Source organism: Bubalus bubalis, chromosome 5 (assembly GCF_019923935.1).
Source record: "Bubalus bubalis isolate 160015118507 breed Murrah chromosome 5, NDDB_SH_1, whole genome shotgun sequence".
NCBI lineage: Eukaryota > Metazoa > Chordata > Mammalia > Artiodactyla > Bovidae > Bubalus > Bubalus bubalis.
In genome coordinates, this window is record NC_059161.1 from 77,624,130 (window position 1) to 77,646,878 (window position 22,749).

Below are 22,749 nucleotides of genomic sequence, written 5' to 3' on the forward strand. Positions count from 1 at the left end.
TGGAGCCGTGACAGGGGGAAGAACTCCGTCTGCGCGTTTAGGTCCAAACTCCAGCCGCCGACTGGCAGCGAGGACGTGAGAGGAGCATGGCTCGGCCGTCCGTCTGCCTGCTGGCCTCGCTGTCTGCGCTGCTCCTAGGTATCGCCGCCGTCTCCAGATCGAAGGGCCTGCGGGGCACGGAGAGTCAAAGGGAGCCGCGAATCCCTTCTCAGTTCAGCCAAGAGCAACGCATCGCCATGAAGGAAGCGCTCAAAGGTGAACCCTGGTCCCCTTCACCGCTTATTCTCAGATAAAGGTAACCGTCTCCTCGGGCCAACCCGTGACTCCCTTCCCCTGCCGCAGAGGTCCGCCCCTCGAGCTTCAGCTCCGCAACACCCCACCACCAAGCCCCAGACCCATTTCCGGCCCCTGGAGACCGCACTCTGCTCCTAGACCTGCCTTCTGGGGACTCCAGGGCGTTCCTTGCCTACCCTGGAAGCTTCAACTTCGCCCGGGTTGACCAGGCTGTCATCCACCCAACCCCACCCCCACACCAACCTCCGCTTGCCTGGAACATTACAGCCTGTAACCTTTGGCAGTCTTCACTTGTTAAGTTTCTTAGGACTAAACGATCTGCACCTTATGTACCCATGAGGAAACTGAAGTTTAGGTCAGCTGAACCATCTTCCCCAGGACCCTACATCTTGGAGTAAGCACTGGGTGACAGCCTCTATTGCCTGTAGGATCCTGCGGGTTCTAGATGGCTCCATAAAGAAGTATGGGGCTGTTGCTGAAGTGTGAGATGTTCCTAATTTCCTCTACCAATTAAAGAACATCTTTCCCCTAGACATCAAACCAAGCTAAAAACTTACTTACCTTCTCAGTCTGCATTATCCAGGAGAAAAGAGGTGGTGGCTCAATATTGAAAGGATGCGAAAGACACGGGTTCAATCCCTAGGTCGGGAAGATCCCCTGGAGAAGGAAATGACAACCCACTCCAGTATTCTTGACTGGGAAATCGCATGGACAGAGGAGCCTGACAGACTGCAGGCGTCAGTCCATGGGGTCGCAAAAGAGTCAGGACATGACTTAGGGAATAAACAACAATGAAAACAATGAGATCCTTCCTCACCGTTGGGCTTACCTTCAGTCTTTTCCCTTCCATTAAGTAATGGATTGAAAGAAACTGCCTAAATAAACCTGCAGGCAAATGCAAAAGCTAGCCCTTGTTGTTAAATGTAAACTGTGTTTGTGCTGGAGTGATAGGCCTGGGAGGCAGAGCAGGACTTTCCCAAAGCATCCTCGTGTAAAGAGTTCTCTGAAAGGCATTGGGCAGCCATTCACCAGAGTCTCTTTGCACAAAAGAAAGCAAAAGCTAGGTAAGAAACTAAAATACGGACCGCATAGCACCATGACTTAGAACCCCGAATATATGGAATATTGAAGTCACTCAGTCATGTCCTACTCTCTGTGACCCCATGGACTATACATATATCCCACCAGGCTCCTCCGTCCATGGGATTCTCCAGGCAGGAATACTGGAGTGGGGTTTCCATGTCCTTCTCCAGGGGATCTTCCCAACCCAGGGATCAAACCTGGGTCTCCAGCATTGTGGGCCAAGGGCAAAACATCTGAGTTCAGGTCTTGAGTCTGCCTCTCAATCTCACATAGGCAGTTCCTGTAGTCTTTTTGAACCTTGGCTTCCCCACCTATTGGTAGGCTATGGTGCAGGGTTGATTCTTCACAAAACTGAGTACAGAAGTCAGAGGCCTCCCTTGACATCAAGCTGCTCTGGGTATTTTTCTTCCTACTGTTTTTGGATAGCCATCTAATCAAATTGACTTCCCTGGTGGCTCAGACGGTAAAGCGTCTGTCTACAATGCGGGAGACCCAGGTTCGATCCCTGGGTCGGGAAGATCCCCTGGAGAAGGAAATGGCAATCCACTCCAGTACTATTGCCTCGAAAATCCCATGGACAGAGGAGCCGGACACGACTGAGTGACTTCACTTTCTTTCACTTTCTAATCAAATTATCTTATGACCCCACCCCCACCCCCTACTGTTTGCATTTGACAGTGGAACTCTAAGAATATAAAACCTTCCCCAAGGAATGAACCTAGTGGCAACTCAAGAACTGGACTTCTGGGTAGAATGGATTAGATCGTTTATAACAAAGGAGCTTGTTTGGGAGCTTCTAAATCCCTGCCCCCTTCCCAGGCATCATGTGCCCCCAAAGCTGACTTGGGCTGAGATCAGTGACACTCTGGATTAACCAGTCTATGAGGAATAAGCCTACTCTCTGTACACAAAGAGTACTTCCCTTGTGGCTCAGATAGTTAAGAATCTGCCTGCAATGCGGGAGACCTGGGTTCAATCCCTGGGTTAGGAAGATCCCCTGGAGAAGGAAAAGGCTACCCACTCCAGTATTCTGGACTGGAGAATTCCATGCACTGTATAGTCCATGGGATCACAGAGAGTCAGACACGACTGAGGGACTTTCACATACTCACTGTACACAAAAAGATACAAAGCTTTGTTCGCAAAGGGACCCAGGACAGTGGGCTCCTTGGATTCATCAAAGGGTTGGTGGTTTCAGAGGCAGAGTGAGGCCTTAGCAGCAATTTATAGCAGCTTCCCACTTAGGATCAAAATTTACTCCTGTCTGACCTCCCCCACCCCATGCCGGTTTGGACTTTATCTTCCTTTAAGAACCATATTAACCTAAACAAAGGACTTGAGTTTAAATCCCAGTTCTACTGCTTGTTTCTGGACAATCTTGAGCAGCTCACCTAATGCTTCTAAGCTTGTTTCCTCACCTTTGAATTAGGGAAAACAACAGTGCCTACCTGGAATGATTGTTTTGCCCGCCACAATAGGATAATGAGTGCAAGAGAACTTTTTATGTACACAGGGCTGTAGAAAAATCAGTGGTTGTTATCATCTTCCATCTCTGACTCCAACAGGTGCCATCCAGATTCCAACAGTGTCTTTCAGCCCCAAGGAGCTCAACACAACAGCCCTGGCTGAGTTTGGAGAATACATTCGTAAAGGTCAGCCACAAACCGTGGGAAAGGGTTAGGAGAGGTAGCACTGGAGACACAGTGATTTTACAAGGTGATAAAGAAGTTTATCTTGTGACTGACCAGAGGGCAACCTAATGTGCTTGGGCCTCTTTGGACGTGTTTGTATACAAGGGGGAGGGATAGAAGGGAGAGTTCAGGAGTTAGAGTAGACACAGAGTAGAGACTAGATTTACCCTTTGAAGAACCAAGGCATATAGCCATTGGGTTGGCTGTCAATTTTTGCCCTTTAATGTCAGTCAATAAAATAAAAAGATAGGACTTGGAATTCCTTCTTCATTTGCAAGTTTCCAGAACTGCACCATGGGCTCCTCCCCTCCCTACCTCCATACACACACCTACAGCCCACACACAGGCACACTCCACCTACCCAGGCCCTGCTCCAGATTCATTACTAACACTGAGCTGCTAGACAGTCAAAAACTTTAAACTGTCGCATAATTGCTCTCTTCTCACCCCACTGCCCATGAGCTAAAGAAGGATGGGTCAAGGGGAGAAAGGAGGCTTGGAGCTCCCCCTCCCCATAGAGAAAGCTCATGCAGAGTAGTGAGGCCACTTTACTAAATCAAACAAAAAACAGCCCCCTCTCAAGTCATCAGGAGTGGGAGAGGCTGACACAGCACAGCAAGTAGTCCCTTCTCTAACACTCTGGGACGGGCAGTTGGGGTGGGGTGGGAATCTGGGATCAATCCCCAGTGGCCAGGCTGAAAGTCTTCACTAAATAAGAAATAAAATTGGGAAAGAAATGTTCAGCAATAGTAGACTAGATAAGCAGGCTGACAAGAAAAAATGTTTATTCTTCTTCAGTTTTTTGTTTGTTTGCCTGCTTGCTTGTTTTCAGTTATCCACAGAGGCATGTATGGATTCTTCCAACACAGCACAAAGGGAGATCAAAGTTCTTTCTCCCATGTATCTAAAGCCACCTGTGTTATTACCTATCTGTAACTAGCATAGTTGACCCTGAGAACACTTGAACACGGAAGTATGGCCATGTGCTCGACAGGATCATCTTTTATCTCCATATAACACAAACATTAGGAGTATTGTTTTGCAAAGGAAAAATATCTCTGATTTTTTAATATACATAGATAAGAGTCATGTTTGGTTCCAAATAATTTGGATACTGGGACCTATTATATTTAAAATTTAATGTAATCCTAGTCTGCATCACTCTGTAACTTGTATTTGTGACAACATTAGAGGTCGGGTCAGTCCAGATATTGAGCTCTTATCTGTCATAAATGATGCGGTCTTGATATGCATGTTATTACACAGTAATAGCACATTATGAGGAAGAGATATTTCAGAGATTGTCTGGGCGAATCAGGAATCAGACTAGCTTTGGCCCAGAGGGCTTCCTAAAGGAGGCTGCCTGTTTTAAAGGGGAGGAAAAAGGCAGGGAGAATCAGTTAGTAAGAAAACCAAAGGCAACTGTTGAATCTGGCTTTCTCTCATTGCTTTGCATCTCTTTGCTTCTAGTCTTTCCTACTGTGTTCCATACCAGCTTTATCCGGCATGAGGTCGTAGGAAATTACAGCCACCTGTTCACTATCAAAGGCTCAGACCGCAGCATGCAGCCCTACATGCTCCTCGCTCACATTGACGTGGTACCTGCCCCGGACAAAGGCTGGGACGTGCCCCCCTTCTCTGGGTTGGAGCGTGATGGCTTCATCTATGGTCGAGGCACACTGGACAACAAGAACTCTCTGATGGTCTGAAATGCTGTGTTCCCTCTGCCTTAGAGTCCTAAAGATCAATCCAGGGTGGGCGTGCTCTGCTAACCCCTGGGAGGTGGGAGGTTCTGGTAGAGAAGACCTTGGTGCCAGATCTGAGTTCCAGTCATCAGTTGGTCACTTCTCTGGGTCCTGATTTCTCAGCTGTGAAATACAGATCAGAGTAGATGATCCCAGGTACCCTTTCAGCTCTGACATTGATAAATTTATGCTTTTCTCCAGGTGGGGATGGTTTTATGTGAGCTCTGTTTCCCTACAGGGATTCCCAGGCAGTTCAGTGATAAAGAATCCACCTATCAATGCAGGAGATGCAGGAGTTGTGGGTTCAATCCCTGGGTGGGGAAGATCCCCTGAAAGAAGAAATGGCAACCCACTTCGGTATTCTTGCTGGGAAAATCCCACTGACAGAGGAGCCTGGTGGGCTACAGTCTGTGGGGTCACGAAGAGCCAGACACAACGGAGTGACTGACCGTGCATACACCCGCTGCTTTCCTCCATTCCATCCCTGGGGCCATTGTAATGTGTTCTCTCTAAAAGGAATCACATCCTAGCCCTGTTCCCAGCTGCTGAATATCTCTGATGCTTTGGTACCACCACTTAGATAATAAGCCTTTCTCTTCTCCCATTGTCCTTCTGTCCCCCAGGCAATCCTGCAGGCCTTGGAGCTTCTGCTGATCAGAAACTACATCCCCCGAAGATCTTTCTTCATTGCTCTGGGCCATGATGAGGAGGTAGAATGCCTTCATCCTAAGCCTATCTCTGGGTCCCCTCCTCGGGGAGGGAGTATGCTTCACTTTGGTCTGGTTTGCTCCCTGGCTGCACACTTTGCCAACTTCTCTGTGAATATGTCGTCTTGCCTGGAAAATTCCATGGGCAGAGGAGCCTGGTGGGTCACAGTCCAGGGAGTTGCAAAGAGCTGGACACAACTGAGTACACACACACTGTGTATGTGTTGCCAGAAATTTCTAAGGACTTTGACCAAAATGTAGATGCCTGGGCTCTGTGCCACAGACACGATGTTTTTTTCTATTTCTTTTTAAGAGCAGTTTTAGGTTCACGGCAAAAATTAGAAGATACAGAAATTTCCTTTCTTCTCCAACCCACACACATGCACAGCCTTACCCAATATCAACATCCCCCACCGGAGTCATACATTTGTGACAACTGATGAACCTACCTGGACACATCATAGTTACCCAAAGCTATTGTTTACATTAGGGTTCACTTTTGGTATTGTACACTATAATGGTGTGTCATTATGGTATCATACAGAGTATTTTCACTGCCTTGAGAAACCTCTGTGTTCTGCCATTCATCCCTCTCTCCTTCCCCAAACCCTGGCAACCGCTGATCTTTTGACTACCTCCATAATTTTGTCTTGTCTAGAGTATTATATCGGAGAAGGCAATGGCACTCCACTCCAGTACTCTTGCTTGGAAAATCCCATGGACAGAGGAGCCTGGTGGGCTGCAGTCCATGGGGTCAAGAAGAGTCGGACACGACTGAGCGACTTCACTTTAACTTTTCACTTTCATGCACCGGAGAAGGAAATGGCAACCCACTCCAGTGTTCTTGCCTGGAGAATCCCAGGGACGGGGGAGCCTGGTGGGCTGCTGTCTATGGGGTCGCACAGAGTCGGACATGACTGGGGTGACTTAGCATAGCATAGCATAGAGTGTTATATAGTTGGAACTATACAGAATGTAGTCTTTTCAGATTGGCTTCTTTCACTCAGTGTTATGCACAGATATGTTTAACAAACTCCCTGGTGACATCTGCAGCAGGCACATAGTCCATCAACTACACCTTGAGAAACACCGGTGTAATGGGAAGAGAGAGAACAGGCAGATCAATGACTGTGTTTTATTTCTAATGATGCCACTTACTTTGACCCTGGGCAAATCACTTCATACTCTGGGTCCTGGTTTCTTAGTTTGGGAAATGAGGGGGTTGGGCCCTTCCAGCTCTGACATTCCAGATTCTTTGAGGCAGGATTGTTGAGGGCCCTGTCCCTCATGAAGGAGCCTGGATGGGGAGGCTCTGGAGCGCCCAGCTATGCTGAATGGGTCTCTGTGAGCTATCTCTGGAGATCTGACTGAGGAGAACTGTGGTTCTGGGTTTAATATTTGCAGATATCAGGGATAAACGGGGCTCAGAAGATCTCAGCCCTGCTACAGGCAAGGGGCGTCCAGCTAGCCTTCGTGGTGGATGAGGGGAGCTTCATCTTGGATGGTTTCCTTCCCTACCTCAAGAAGCCCTTTGCCATGTGAGTATAGCACCCCAGCCCTACCTCAGAAGAGGTTCTCACATGGGAGTTGCCCTCAGTCAGTCTGGTTATCGATAAGCCTACTCCTCTTGCTTTAATCAACCTGCTCCAGGATTCTTGCCTGGAAAATCCCATGGACAGAGGAGCCTAGTGAGCTACAGTAGATGCGGTCACAAAGCATCAGACACGACTGAGCCATATACACAGGCACGCACTTGCTTTAATCATCCCAAGCTTTGACCAAGTCCGAGCTCTCCTTTCCCTATCTCTTCTAAAGTAAAATCTTTAAGCAGCATGAAACAGACCTCTTGGCTTACCAGATCCCTGCACAGATGGGCCTGGGGGTCATTCAGGGTGGGAGGAAGTCAGGAGGGCCTTCTCTGATCCTTCTTACAGGGTTTCCGTTTCCGAGAAGGGTATGATTAACCTCATGCTGCAAGTCAACATGACTACAGGCCACTCTTCAGCTCCTCCAAAGGAAACAAGCATAGCCATTCTCGCAGCTGCGGTCAGCCGGTGAGCAATTCCTGGCCTTGCTACCCCCACCAGACTCCGGCTAGAAGACCTGGTACTTCCCCACTTTGAGTTGAGGAGGCTAAGCTTCCTGTCCTGATGGTGGGCTGAGAAGCTATGATGGAGGTTATAGGGAGGACAGAGCTAGCAGTACCCTGGCAAGGGTTATAGGTCAGAAAAGGACCTATCCATACGACAAGCAAGGGCCAGCAGACAAAAGCTAGGTTAGGTAGATGGAATGGTCCAGGCCAGAAATGATAGATCACAAGCTGGAAGAGAACCATCTAATTTCTCCCCTTGCCCCAGCAAGATGACTTCAAGATAAGCAAAGGCTGCTGTCTGTGGATGAGGACAGCAGGGTTTGTAATACCAGAGCTTACCTCTGGCTGGTTTTCTTGGAGAGTAGGAAGAAAAGCTATATTCTTTCAGCTAAATATTTAACTATCTACCACGTTCGAGACTTTGTGTCCAGTAATGGGCATGCGGTGGTGGAAGAGACAGACAGTCCCTTTCCTCCAGGAGCTCAACAGCTAGTGGGAGAGGCTGACAGCTTTGCTACAGTGTGGTAGGTGTGATGAGACTGCGGTGCCCTCTCTCGGACTTGGTATTCGGGGACAGCTCCTGTGAGTGCAGTAGAAGTAGCCCCGCTTGTGCTTGGAGATACGGAATGGTGGAGGTGATGGGGCGGTGAGCAGGAGACCTCCTGGCCGGGCCTGTGGAAATGTCCTGTCTCTCGTCTTCTCCATGGACTGCTGAGTTGGGTGAGTCTCAAGAGCTCCCTTTCTCTTCCAGACTGGAGCAGACACCAATGCCGAACATGTTTGGAAGTGGGCCGTTGATGACGGCACTGGAGCAACTGGCAAATGAGGTGTGAGGAGTCTCACAGACTCTGGTCAGCTGTGGAAGGGGAAGAAAGGGTGGTGGAGAAGCTGCCTTCAGAGTAATAAAGGGGCCCTACTGGTAACCAGTGCTCTGCCCATTCTCCCCTATTTCCAGCTGCTGGCTGGGCCAAAACACAGCTTGTTCACTGGGGCTGTTGGTGCTCAGGCTGAGAACCTGAGCCCCAACACCAGCCACTCTGAGGGAGGTGGCTCCCACTCACCCTTGAGGCTACTGCCCCAGGCCCTCGAGGCGGGTCTGAAGCAAGGACAGGCCCAGGTCCCGAACAGTGAGCCTGTTATGCTGACCCCTTTGAAACCCTCTGACCTGGTGCTTTCCCTTTCAGTTTCCCTTCCCTACCAATATAGTCTTGAACAACCTGTGGCTCTTTCGGCCCCTTGTAAGCAGGTAAAGTTTTATCTTTCCATTCCTCACATCCCCACCCCAAACCTACCCACTTCCCCATCTCCTCTCTTGGGCTTAACCAGGCCTGACTAACCGTCCCTCAGCCACCAGACACTACATCTAACTGGTACGCAGGACATCCCTCCTAGTCTTAAAGATCTCCAAGGTTCAGGAAAGGGGGTATCCTACAACCCTCTCTTCTTTTTGCCTTAGGGTGATGGAGAGGAATTACATAACCAATTCGCTGGTCAGGACCACCACGGCGCTCACCATGTTCAATGCCGGGGTCAAGGTAACACCACCTGACTCCTCCCACACACCCCTCCATCCCTTGGCTTTATCTTCTTGGCTTCTCCTTCCTTCTCTGGCTACAGTTTGGATAGTAGGAAGGCTCAGTGCTGAATTGTCCTATGTCATCAGATGGGTAAACCTCAGGAGCAAGGGTTCTAACTGACATCTGCAAACTCCATGAAGTTGCTGGCCAAGTTTCATGTATGTGTGTTTCAGAGGCCTCCCTCAGGTTCTTTGGGACTGTACCCATTCAAAAACATAACCATTACACTGACATGAAGAGACATTATTTGGGAGTTAATTTTTGTGACCTATACTCATTTAACATGTAATATATCCATCTAGCATTTTGGTCATGTAGGCTAAAGATTCCCAACCTCTTTACCACCTTTTTATTATTCTTCCTCATGTTTTGAAAGCTTTATCCACCTCACAAATTTAATGAATGATTAATATCTTTTCCCTGAGTTGAATTAGAGAAACTCACCTACTATTTTAAAAATCTATAACATTTGTGATGTATACAGCCTTAAAATACATACATTGTCATTCTCCAAAATAAGGTAAATTTTGGGTGGCCTTCAAAAATATAAACTCTATATGAGATTTACTTTTTTGGCTTGTGGGATCCTAGTTCCCTGAGCAGGGATTGAACCCTGGCCCTTGGCAGTGAGAGCGTAGACTCCTAACCACTGGACCACCAGGGAACCCCTAAGGTTTACTTTTATAGAAATAAGTCTCAAGTGAACCAATACTTTGATAAAGTTTTTTCTGAGAACTATTTTTCAGCAAATCGGTCTACTTTCAGCTGGACCAGCCACTAAGGAGCTTTTCTGTTTGAACTAGCCACACTAGCTCACCAGGGCTGAGGCTTTTCTGAAATCTTGAAAGGAGTTAGACCGTTCCAGTTTCTACCAGTACCACCAGCGCAACGTCAAGGAGGATCATTCACCCAATGCAGCCTTGCGGAGCTCTGCTGATGTGCAGCCCAGGTTGAGAATAAGTGAATGGTGCCTCAGAATTCATCTCTGCTGTGACTGGCTGGTGTGTTTGGCATGTCAGCCAGACCTGAGCTGTTTTCACCAGCTGCCTAGAGAATTCACCAAAATAATAGTACTGTGTACTATGTCCTTGCATTTGAATGGTGTTTTTATCTGTCCAGAATACTTTCACATCTGTTTTTCCATTTGGTCCTCCTAACAGAGGAGGAGCCAGCTGAGAGACAGAGACACAAAGAGGTTGTCATATCTGAAAATCACACAGCCAGTTTGTATCAGCCCGGTTCTCCTGGCCCTAGCCTGGTGCTTTTTTGCACCATAGCAGTTCAAAGAAAGATATACAGTTGGGGAATCTCCTCTCTCATGGGTTCTGAGGAGAAATTCCCTCCATAGCTCAACCCTTTTTTCTAATTAGTCCTGAGTTTTTTCCTCATCAGACAGAGAACAAAGTTCACAGTAGGATATGGAAAATCACTACCACCATCGGTTATAGTGATCATCCCCCTCAGGGCTTAATGGGGCCTCAGAGGCTCTGGGGTGCCCCTCCTGAGTAAGAACCAACTCTGACCACTGCAGAACTGCCCTAGGCACCCTGGGAAAGAGCGCACACAGAAGACCACCTGCAGCGCTGTACAGGCCGAAAAGAGGTGTCCTGGCAGCTCCAGAGAAAGCAGTCTTGCTCTGAGTAGCTCTCTGTGACCCCTCCAGGACCAAGAAACGTGAAGGTCTGGCCTGAAGCAGAGACAGGCCTCTAGCATTGAACATAACCACATGTCAAGGGCCCAGAGAAGACAGTGGCTGGCTAAAAATATTAAGCCTTGAGTTCTTCAGTCAAATCAGCTTCCTCTCCCTCTACTGGTGGTAATTGGCTTTTCCTGGGCAGGGGTTAGGTGTGAGGGACTAGAGGTCAGCTCAGGCCAAGGTTTGTGGTTCTCTCTCCAGGTGAATGTCATCCCTGCTGTGGCCGAGGCCATCATCAACTTCCGACTTCACCCTGCACAGACTGTTCAGGAGGTACGTACCATGTGTTCCCGACGACTGGCTCAGCCCCACTGAGGTGTGTCCGTTGGGACTGGGTGGAGCTGGCCCAGGGCCTCATTTGTTCAGTGATTTTTCAAAGGCTTCCTATGTGCCGGGTGCTTGGCTGGGATAGGAGATCTCTGGCTTTAGGGAACATGGAGTCTAGGAGTGGGAGATGAATGATGATAATTAATGATAAACAGGAAATGATAATAGTAGCAACACAGATAGTGGGCTTGCTGTGCTCTTGGCACTGTTCTCAGGTATACATATACTATATATATATATACTATATACATAGTATATACTATATACATAGTATATATATATATATATACACACACATACTATATACATGTACAGTAAACATATACTATACATATACATTTAACCCCTGCAGCCGTTCTGTGAAGTGGGGAATGTATTATCCTCATTTAACAGGGAAAATGGAGGCACAGATCCGCACAGCAGGTAAGTAACATGCCCAGTATTATACATCCAGGACCAGTTCCAGAGTCTGTGCTCTCAGCCTCACACTATACTAGGATTACAACAATTAGGGATGAACAAATTACCATAGAACCTGAGCCAAAAAAGGGGGCTGATGCTACCTCGAAGAACCAAGAAAGTCTTTTCCAACCACTAGAAAGGACTTAAAGGACAAATAGGATTTGCTAGAAGTAGGCCATTCACAGAGTCGGACACGACTGAAGTGACTTAGCAGCAGCAGCAGGACATTCAAGGTCCAGGGAAAATGAAATCTAAAGAGTAGAATAATTTGGGGAAAAGTGATGGAAGATGAAAATGGAGTTGTATTGATAGTCTGGGGGTCAAGGCTTTGTGTGCCATGCCAACGAGTTTGGGCTCTAATCTGTGGACAAATGTCAGAGGTCTTCAAACAGGGCTGTGATAGACTCAGGCTCTCTTTTAGAGAAGCACTGCTAGTGGCGACCCTGAGGCAGCCTTGAAGTAAGAAGAAGCAATTCAACTGTTGCAACATCTCAGGCAGTGGGTAGGGAGGTCTTAACTGAGGCTATGATCATGGGGTAGAGTAGGTGCCCGCAGAGGAGTGAGAGGTGGGCTCCTCAGGACACAGTGTGTGATGGTCGCTGGTCGTGGGGTAGAGTAGGTGCCCACAGAGGAGTGAGAGGTGGGCTCCTCAGGATGCAGTGTTTCATGATTGGTCGTGGGGTAGAGTAGGTGCCCGCAGAGGAGTGAAAGGTGGGCTCGTCAGGATGCAGTGTGTGATGGTAGCTCGTCATGGGGTAGAGTAGGTGCCCGCAGAGGAGTGAGAGGTGGGCTCATCAGGACGCAGTGTGTGATGGTCACTGGTCATGGGGTAGAGTAGGTGCCCGCAGAGGAGTGAGAGGTGGGCTCCTCAGGACGCAGTGTGTGATGGTGGTTGGTCGGGTGCCGGTGCCTGTAACCAAGATTGGGAATTCAAGAGGAAAGCAAATTCTCAGAGAAATATAATGGTTTAGAAATTTGAGAGGCTTCTAATATATTAATAGACAGTTATAAATACCTTAGTTCCAAAGAGATAATAGAGACAGAAGCTGGAGTATTATTAATTGAAACCTGTAGAGCCAATAAAATACCATGGGAAGGGTGTGTAACTCCTTGGAGAGAAGAGGTTGCAGACAGACTTGTGATGTTCTGCTATGAACATCAATTTAAAAGTTAGTAAAATGAATGTGTAACTGCAAACCATGATGAGTGCTATGAGGAAAGGGGGCTGCTGCTATTGAAGAATCTAAGAAGGAATGAGAATCTGTCCACAGGTCAGGCAAGACTTCCCTATGTGATTGACATCTCTAGGAAAGACTAGGTTATTTAAACATCAGGTTGAGCTAAAAAGAATTCAGAAGGTAAATCTGATCCTTCTGAAAATGATCAAAAAACCCACCTGACAACTATGAGATGAGTATTATATTCCAGGATTAAGCAAGGTGAGGGGCAGGTGGTGTTTCCTGATGATCCTCCTGGCGGATCCTCAGGGTCCGCCACGCTTCAATTTCTGTGGTCCTTTCTCCCTGGGGCCTTCCCCGTGGAGGATGCTGTGTCCTTGCACAGGCTGGGGGGCGTGCCCGTGTTGCAGGGGCTGGGGGCAGCCTGCCCAGAGTCACCCAGCATTGGCAGGGGGCTGGGACAGTGTAAGCCCTGGTCTCTGCTGCTTTTCATCCAGTGCCAGTCTTTGTCCTCTCCCTGGGGGCTCATGGGGCCAGGAAATCACTGAATTCCCCTCACTGAACTTCTTTCCACCAGTTTTTTTCCAGCCTCATTCCAACTCCATGCCCTTTCCAAGGGCTGTTTTCCACCAGCTGGGGCTTTCATCTCCCCAGGTTTTGGCACGCTGCCCTCCTCTCCAGTCCCCTGCCGCAGTGGCTTTCCTTCCCTGCCGATCTGATGAGATCTCTGGGCTCCGTAGGCCCACCCTGCTCCCCTGCCCCTGTGGGGAATGGAAAGACCCCATCACCCCAGGAGCACACAGTACCTCTTCGTCCTGGTCACACCTCTTCCTCATGCCCTGATTCTAAATGGCTCCCTGAGCCCTCTTTGTCCATCTTTACCTGGTCTCACCCATAAGTTTTTACAGGAAGGATCTGAATGAACTTTGTGGCCCAATCTGTGAGGAACAAGAGCCTTCAGAAATGTAACAGACTGCCACGTGGGAAGGAAGGCTTGTCCTGTGTGGCCCTCGAAGGGGAGAGATAAGGCCACTGGGAGATGTTTCTGGGAGCCCCCACTTAAAGCAGAGTTTTGGAGTATGGCACCTCACATGATAATGAGCTTCTCAGAGGCTGGATGTCCACCTATCTAGAGTGTTTTACAGAAAATTCCTGTCTTCCTTCATTTATTCATTCACTAAGTGGGCTAGACATTCTTCCAAGCACTTGGGAAAATGGTGAACAGGCCAAGATTCCCATCCTAAAGATGTTTACATGCTAGTGGGTGTAAGTAATCAAATATATGAACAAGTGGGAGAAGTAGGCACCACAAAGGAAATCATAGGACAGGGTGTCACAAAATGGTTGTGAAGTGGGGTTGGGGCAGTAAGCAGCTTTGTATCCATGGTCAATCCTCTCTTAGGGGCTTCCCCTATGGCTCAGCAGGGTAAGAATCTGCCTGCAATGCAGGAGTCACAGGAGAGGCAGGTTCAATTCCTGGGTTGGGAAGATCCCCTGGAGGAGGAAAATGGCAACCCACTCCAGTATTCTTGCCTCAAAAATTCCATGGACAGAGGAGCCTGGCAGGCTACAGTCCGTGGGGTCGCAAAGAGTCGTACGTGACTAAATGACTGAGCACACACACAGTCCTCTCATGAGGCATTTACAATGAAACCCAAAAAGGAGCAAAGCCCTGGGAACAGCATTCAGGAGGCAAGAGCACAGGCCTCTATTCTCAACAAAGGTGAAATCCTGCTGATGGCTCGAGTACTATTGATACTTTATCCTGTTGACTCTACAGAATATTTTAAAAATAAATAAAAGAGGTATGAGTAGGTTAGATGCTACAGGAAGCCGTACCTCAGTTCATCATTAAGAAGATGCTCATCACAGAGTTCAAAGATGAGATGGATTGAAACACATGATGGTGAGCTTTCTGCCGCTGGAGATATTGAAGCACAAGCCAGTGACAGCCTGTCGTGGTTGTTTTGATGACCAGCCTCACAGTAGGGTGGAAGCCGGTCTTGCTAACTCTAAGTACCCATTGTCCTTGCCCTCGAACTTATTCACCCAAGAAGAAAATACAGCTTAGCCTAAAATAGAAAACAACATAATGTGGGAATACGGACTGTAGGAGCTCAGAGAAATGAGGAATCAATGTGCTCTGCCTTTGAGGTCCCCGTTACCATTGATGAATCCCTCCTCTTAGTCCCATCCTTGTGCCTCTGATTATTGCCCAGAGTGGTCCCTCCCTTCTAAACAGGCAAATAACAAGTAACATACATTGAGTGCCAGGAACCAGCCTAAGCATATTACGTGCATCCAGTCATAGTAACAACCACCTTACCAGGTAGGTGCTACGGTTATCCTTCTGTTAACAGATGAGCAAGCTGAGACGCAAAGGCTAAGGAGCTTGCGGAGTGTCACACAGCTGCGAGTGGCTCCACAAAGCACAGAGCTGAGTTTTTGTGCATGACCCCTCCATGCTCAGACTGTCTCTTGCCTCTTCTTCATTCTCATATCCTTCCTTCAAATTCTGGCTCAAAATTCATACCACTAAGAAATCCGTCTTGAGCACCACCCTCTCTCTGGCTCTACTCGATGCCATTTCAACCTGTAGGCACTTTGGAAACAGTAAAGCACCATCCTTGTGAAGTCAGATGCCCAGCCCAGCGATGCCACCTCTGTAAACCTTGGGCAAACTCCTTAATGAGACAACTCCTGCTGTTTTTTTTAGTATTATGGTTTCACATCTTTTAAAATGTATGTATACAACATTCATTGCGTACCTTTTATATTCTTGGTACTAGACATAAGGAAACGAGGCCTTTGAGTCCAGACCTAGCCTAGCAGCTGGTGGGAAACCTGGGCTCTGTAGTGCTTATCGCAGGCATGTGGGCTCAGTCATGTCCCACTCTTTGCAATCCCGTGGACTGTAGCCCGCCAGGCTCCTCTGTCCATGGGATTCTCCAGGCGAGAGTACTGGAGTGGGTTGCCATTTCCTCCTCCAGGGCATCTTCCCCACCCAGGAATCGAACGCGTGTCTCCTGCATCACCAGGCAGACCCTTTACCACCGAGCCACTTGCCCACTGAGCTCCAATCTGTGTGCCTGCTTCAGTTTCTGGAGGCAGGAATCTTTAAGTAATGTGGGGCAGGGCACAGCAGCCACTTCTGGGGATGACTTTAGGAGCCTTCCAGAGGGTCAAGAACATATCCAGATGATATATTATTAATTCTTGTATCAGAGTATTTGAGACATCTGTGCTGGAGTAAAAATAAGCTCTGACAAGTGAGTTGCCCCTCCCCTCAGTCCAACAGCACAGAATTTGCTTTGCCTCAAATGATGGTTTCTAAGTCAGAAGAAGGAACCCTCATTTCCTTTCCAGACCTGACACTGACCTAGAAGAGGTCTTCTCGAGATAATGCCCCCCAGTTAAGAGACAGACACTCCCCTTTCTAGGGCAGAGACCATCCTAAAGCAAGTGTTTATCAGATAGCTTGAGACTGGTGCTGGAGCTTTCCCTAGATGGCTGGGTGGGTTTGTGGGGCTAGACCGTCAGCATCCTCATCCATTCCCACACAGCTTCATGTGATCTGATCCTCAGGGTCTGGTCTACATCCTGCCTGGGACCAGGACTTTTGCTGAGTTCAGCTTTAGTTACTTCAGACTGAAATTTCTAGAAGCTTCCTCATGTTCCTTCCTGAGGAAAGGAGGCTCAGAGAGAAAACTTGAATACTAGCCCCCCAACCTCTAGCTTTTTGTCTGTTGAGCTCATCTTCCTGGCCCCAGTGTAGATGGTTACAAACAGGAAGCAGGGATGCCCAGAGAAGGAAGAAAGTGAATGACCTGTCACCACCTGTCTGAGACTCCCAGGCTGAAGTGAGGTCATCACATCTACCCTTCTGCCTCGAGATGGTTGAGATTTCCACTGTGCTGTCTCCTACATTTTCACCTAGCCCATGGTTCTCAGCCTAAGGGAAATTGCCCAATATCCTGATTTTCTAGTTCCTGACCTGCCTCACGGCTATAAGGCAAACCTCCCAAGCATCTAACCTAAATCTACCATGCTGTAGATTTCCAGGAAGAACAGCCATTCTATCTCGTACAACCAGTAGGCTGAAATTGAGGTCTCAGAGCTACAATGAGTCTCCTCTGTAAAGGCTCTGCCTTGCTGGAGAGAAATCAGGACTGTATAGGTTCATACAGTACTTGAATAGCAAATCAATAAGAAATCAGACTTTTCTTTGTTTCCTCTCTCAAGGTTCTAAAACTAGCCAAGGACATTGTGGCTGATGACCGGGTCCAGTTCCACGTGTTGGATGCCTTTGACCCCCTGCCCGTCAGCCCCTCTGATGATCAGGCCGTGGGTTACCAGCTGCTCCGCCAGACCATACAATCTGTCTTCCCGGAAGTTAACATTGTTGCCCCAGGTAATGACTTCATCAACTGTGGCTGGGGGAATTTGGCGGGGGCAGAGGGGGTGTGCTGGAACTGTTTCCTATCTAATATCCACTGCCCCACCCCCATGCCAGCTGTTCAGCCTGGAAACAGCTGGCTGCTTCCTCTCCTGATGGGACTGGAGCTGTATTTTCCCCTCCAAGTGGAAGTGAGAAAGCAAACAGGAAAGGATCAGAAACAATAAATTAGGTCAGCCAAGCCTGGGTCCTGGCTTAACCTAGGCCGGCCACTCTGGCCTAGAGGGGAGGATCGGTTCAGATTACCCTTCCTCTGGAGAAGCCACAGAGGGGGTTGGGTTCCACCCATGCAGTCTGGTTCTGATCCGTTCTAAGATAACAGCTCAGCAACAGAGCTCAGAAGTTGCAGCCCAGGAACTTCTCCTGGCTGTACCATTGGAATTAACCCCCTTCACCTCTCCCAGTAGCAGTGCCTCTATGCCCCTTCCCCAGTCTTCCAGCATGCCTTCCAAATCTATGCTGTATGGATCGTGGTTCTCAAATTTAAGAGGACAAGAGGATCACCTAGGGAACTTATTAAAATGCAGATTACCTGGACCCACTCCCAAAGATTCAGGTATATTAACTCTGGAGAGCACCCTGGAATCTGCCTTTTTAACAAATATCCCAGGGGATTCTGACACCAGCTGATGGCTGACCACAGTTTGAGAATTTCTGGTCTGTGATGTGAGGAAAAGATGCTCTAATGGAAGACTTGTGTTCACTTTCCTTTTATATACCTTCAATCATGGAGTCTCTCATTTTTCTGAGCTAATTCTTAGGACCTGTTAGGCGTGGAGCTTAAAGATATTATAGTGAAATTCTACAACCATAAACTCCTTGGGTATTGGGGGGGAAAAAAAAAACCACTCTTAGTTTTTAATCAACTTAAATCTAACTCATTTCTCAGAAATTCAACCTTAGGCATTATTGAAGCCCCCAAGCAACCCCACCACCCCCACCTTGAATCAGGCCTCAAGGTCTCATGCAATAGCATAGCATCAGGATCCCTTAGTCTGTGGTCATCAGTCCTTGTGTTTGCCTCTGAGACATCCATTATCCTGCCCACAAGGTCACTTCAGGTTGCAGATTTCCTCTGATTCCTTGACCTGTCTTAGGGGTGAGAGCTCTGGATCCAAGATCTCCCCCTGAACATCCCCTCTGAGATTTCCTGCCTCCTTGGACTCCTGCCACAGAGCAGGACCTGGGCCCCTGCCATCGAGGAACCCTGGCTTTCAGGATCCCAGGTTCTCCTCTGTTGGCCTCAGAGGCTCTCTACCTTTCCCTCTCCCTGTGGGACACCTGCAATAATCTCACCAACACAGTTAGGCTTATACAGAATAAAGATAGGCAGACATCAACTGGCAGAAATCTCCAGGAATTGTGAAGGGACCCATTTGAAACCAGGAGTGGAAAGTAGAACAACGGACCTGGAGGTTATCATACTAAGTGAAGCAAATCAGACAGAGAACGGCAAATGTCATATGGTGTCACTCGTGTGAAATCTAGGACCATGATACAGGTGAACTTACTTGCAAAACAGAAACAGACTCAAAGACATGGAACACAAACTTGTGGTTATCAAGTGGGAAAGGTGTTGGGGAGGATAAATTGGGAGTTTGGGAACAACAGATATACACTACTATATATTAAGTAGATAAGCCGTGGGGACCTACTGTGTAGCACAGGGAACTACATTCAGTGTCTTGTATAACCTATGATGGAAAAGAATCTGAAGAAGAACAGGTGTATCTGAACGTGGATGGCTGGGTCACTTCGCTGTCCACCTGAAACTGGCACAACACTTGTCAGTCAGCTATACTTGGATTTTAAAAAGGGTGCTCAAGCAAAACGCGCGTGCGGCACGTCATCCCAAGTTTGCTATAAAGCAATAGCCAATTATATGTTTGAAATTTTTCTGTCACTTTTAAATTATTAAAAATACCTATCCAACTACATGAATACAGAGCTATGACCCTGTCATGAACTCAAAAAAACACATCTGTACTTGTGGGATCTTTATGCATAAGCCTAATAGCTTCATGATAAATCGGTTCTGCCTGAAAGTACTTAAAAATGGGATACATTTCTAGAATAAAAGCGCTAACTCAATCAAAATAAAACACAAATTACCATCTCAAATTCATCTCACCACACTTTAACTGATAAGCTAGGGAGTCTTTTTTCAAAGAACATTCATAATGGGGAGGAGTCCCAGCCCCGGCTGGGGAGGGGGACGACCTACTACCTTCAGGAGAATGGGACACTAGAGAGTATCCTGGGACTATCCGGACCTGAAGTTTGACTCTGGGAAGATACAGTCCTCCTTCAGAAGACGGGAATAACCAGAAATTATGTTCTATTTTTATTCTTGCCTGGAGAACCCCCATGGAGAGAGGAGCCTGGTGGGCTACAGTCCATGGGTCGCAAAGAGTCAGACACAACTGAGCGACTAAGCACAGCAGCACAGCATGTTCTACTTTAAGAGGATTTCCGTCTATAGCAATAAAACTCCCCCAGAGAGTGTTTGTTTCTGACCTGAGTGACACACAAGAAAGCTTGGGCAATAAAGAAATGGTGCTTAGATTTCTGGATATCTAGGTTACTACTGATAGAATAACCTGGCCATGGGTATGAAATGAAGCTGCTGGCTTCCATGTTCATCATGGAGAGAGGGCACTTAGCCTTGGACCGTGTAAGGGATGTCTCTCTAATGCCCTTGAGAGGTGAGTCCATGTTCCTGGCTGAAATGGTATCTTAGAAAGGTTTTGAAAATGGGTAGGCTGAAGGACAAAAATCCTTGGCTGCAGTCTCCTAAGGAAGATCCAGACGTCTTCCATGGTGACACAAGGGTCCCAATTTTCCAGGTAGCCTACTTGCCACCACTTCCTTGGCTTGGCTGCTTACATAAAGCTCCGTTTCTCTGGATTCTTCCTTTCTAGGTACTTGTATTGGCAACACAGACAGCAGACACTATCTGAATCTTACCACTGGCCTCTACCGGTTCAACCCCATCTACCTACAGCCTCAGAACTTCAGTAGGTGAGTGAGTGGAACAGGTTTGGACAGCTTGGTGGAGAGAGGAGATACATCTGACCTGTCCCTTTCCCACTCATTCTCCTGACAGTCCACAGAATGGGGGAAACCTGGAATTTGTACAAACTAAAAGATACTGTGGAGCCCAACTGGCCAGCTTTTCTCAGTGCCAGAGTCTTGCCACTCCCCAGAATTTGGTGGAATCAGTGACTGTTTTTCAGGGATGGAGATAATCAGATGACTGGAAAGAACCTGGTAGAATTAGGGCCCTTGAATCCCACCTCTTCCTTCCTTTGAGAGAAGCCCTCCCCTCTGGATCTCATTTCCCCCAAAAGTGGGTACTCCAGAATTCTCAACTTCCACTTAGTGAACTGCAGACACATTTGAGGTCAAAGATGAACTCATGCTTTGAATTCTCAAAACATACTTTGGGAATCTAAAACATATTCACCAGTTTCACCTGCTGTGTGTGAACTACTACTTTGTAGGTTCTTCAGCAAGTTTTTAGTCCTGGGATATAGGGGCATGCTTTCCATTTACCTCTCTGCTCCTTACCATACTCAGCTCTGATTTCCTCATCATAAGTCAAGTTGTTTGAATATATATTTGAATTTGAACTTAAGAACAGATTTCATGGGAAGGAGGTTCATTGGTTTTTTTAAGGAGTGTAGGTGGGGTTAGCTATTCTTTATCTCCTTTCATCTTCGAGGTTACATGTGTGCTTTGGTAGTATTGTTGTGTGGAGGCAGGCTGTGGGCATCGGATCTGGTAGTGAAATTTGAGGTGAAACAGAGAACCCCATAGGTAGCCTGCGTTCCTATCCACTTGTGCCCCTAATAATGTGGGGAGGGGTGGCTGGCATAGGGATAAGTCTAGCTGGGACTCCAGCCTTAGAGAGAGAATTAAAAGATAACTTTAATAATTTCCCCTCAGAGGAGAAATTATTAAATAGATTCCAGAGCAGATGATGGTTTGTACTCCCCAGGACCATCATCTGCCCCCACTGCACTTTGCCATGGATGTAGATCCTGGAGAGGTGACCAACCTGTCATATGAGATCTCACTTCTTCCAAATGGCTGCTCCCACCTTGCCCACTTCCTACCCCTGGAGGGTCAAAGGCCAGTGGCTACAGGGGTGTAGGGTGCTCTGCAATAACCTGTGTACTAAAGCAATGGCCTCTCCCTCAAAACTTCTCTCCCTCAGCATCCATGGAATCAATGAGAAAATCTCAGTCCAAGCCTACGAGACCCAGGTGAAATTCATCTTCGAGTTTATCCAGAATGGTGACACAGACGTGGAGCCAGTTCCTCACCTGCATGAACTGTGAGGTTGGGGACCAGCTGGATTAGGGATGCCTGATGCTGGACCAGGACTAACCCAAGGGGGAAAGCCAGTGTTGATGAAACTTTTGGTCAAAAATCACGTTATAATGACCTCACCCACCTGCCTTGGTCACTCCTAAACTCATGGCCAGGAAGAAGGGGAGGACCAGCAGGAAGCTGGCTTCTCCCTCCCTCCCGACCTCCTTGGTTTGCCATCCGTTATGCCTTCTTTTTCCTCTCTTATAATAGAAGGTATCTGGCTTGTCTGCCTTGCACTGGTGATGTCACTGCTCCTTGTTAAGGCCTAACTGAGCAAATACAGATTTGAAAAATATCAACCAGATTTTACCTTTTAAAAGTTTAATTTAAGGCACGCTTGTTGGGCTGCCTTTTCCTCGGCTTATGAATTTGTTCTTGTCGTAACTTCCTTTCCTTTTTTTCCCCCTCTCTTCTTGGATTGTTTATCTGGTTCTTCATCTCTCCCCTCCTCCCCCTGCCTCTCACCTCTTCCCCTCCCCTTTATTCTACACCTGGAGCAGGACTTAAACTATGTCACTACCACAATTACCACAACAGCTGCTCAAATAAAGTGGTCTGTGCAGCACCGTCTGGTCACTGGGGGTAAACTGAGGCTGGGGGCTTTGGGAGAACCCCAGACCTCCTGGTTCTGGAGGTTGGAGCCTGGAGAAGACAACCTCCATCCTTGGGCTCCTCCCAAGGGTGCCCTGGGTTTCGCTCCCCTGCCCTGTCCTGCCCCCTGCTGCTGCTGCCCCACCCCAGGAGGCACTAATCTGCGGAAACATTTCCCTGGCACATCCTGTGAGCTCTGGGGGGTCCAAGCCGGAGCATATTGGAATCTGCTCAGTAGCTGTCAGGTGCAGGGCATTGAAAGGCAGCATTTCTCGGCTCGAGGCTGGGAGCTATGCTTTGTGGATCACAAGGGAGTCAAGGTCACAGAGGGAGACACAGACGGAGCTGGGACTTGAGATGACATTCCCTCTTTTTCTCCTGTCCAGACAGGACCTTCCTCGTCTTCCTGGGGTTTAACAGCAGTGGACCAGTGACTTCTTTTCCCTCCTCGCAATCCCCTGCCCCTTCCCACC

At 47.9% G+C, this 22,749-nt stretch overlaps 1 protein-coding gene across 1 annotated transcript; it reads left to right on the forward strand.

Annotated features, from left to right (window-relative positions):
* Window positions 1-22,247, forward strand: PM20D1 (peptidase M20 domain containing 1). The gene is made up of 13 exons (XM_006065674.4): window positions 1-255; window positions 2,943-3,029; window positions 4,539-4,771; window positions 5,437-5,523; window positions 6,925-7,058; window positions 7,455-7,574; window positions 8,364-8,439; window positions 8,797-8,858; window positions 9,069-9,147; window positions 11,087-11,158; window positions 17,095-17,263; window positions 20,230-20,329; window positions 21,528-22,247. The coding sequence occupies exons 1-13, from the start codon at window positions 87-89 to the stop codon at window positions 21,649-21,651; spliced, it is 1,512 nt and encodes a 503-aa protein (XP_006065736.2). The 5' UTR covers window positions 1-86; the 3' UTR covers window positions 21,652-22,247.
* Window positions 22,248-22,749: the final 502 nt, after the last annotated feature.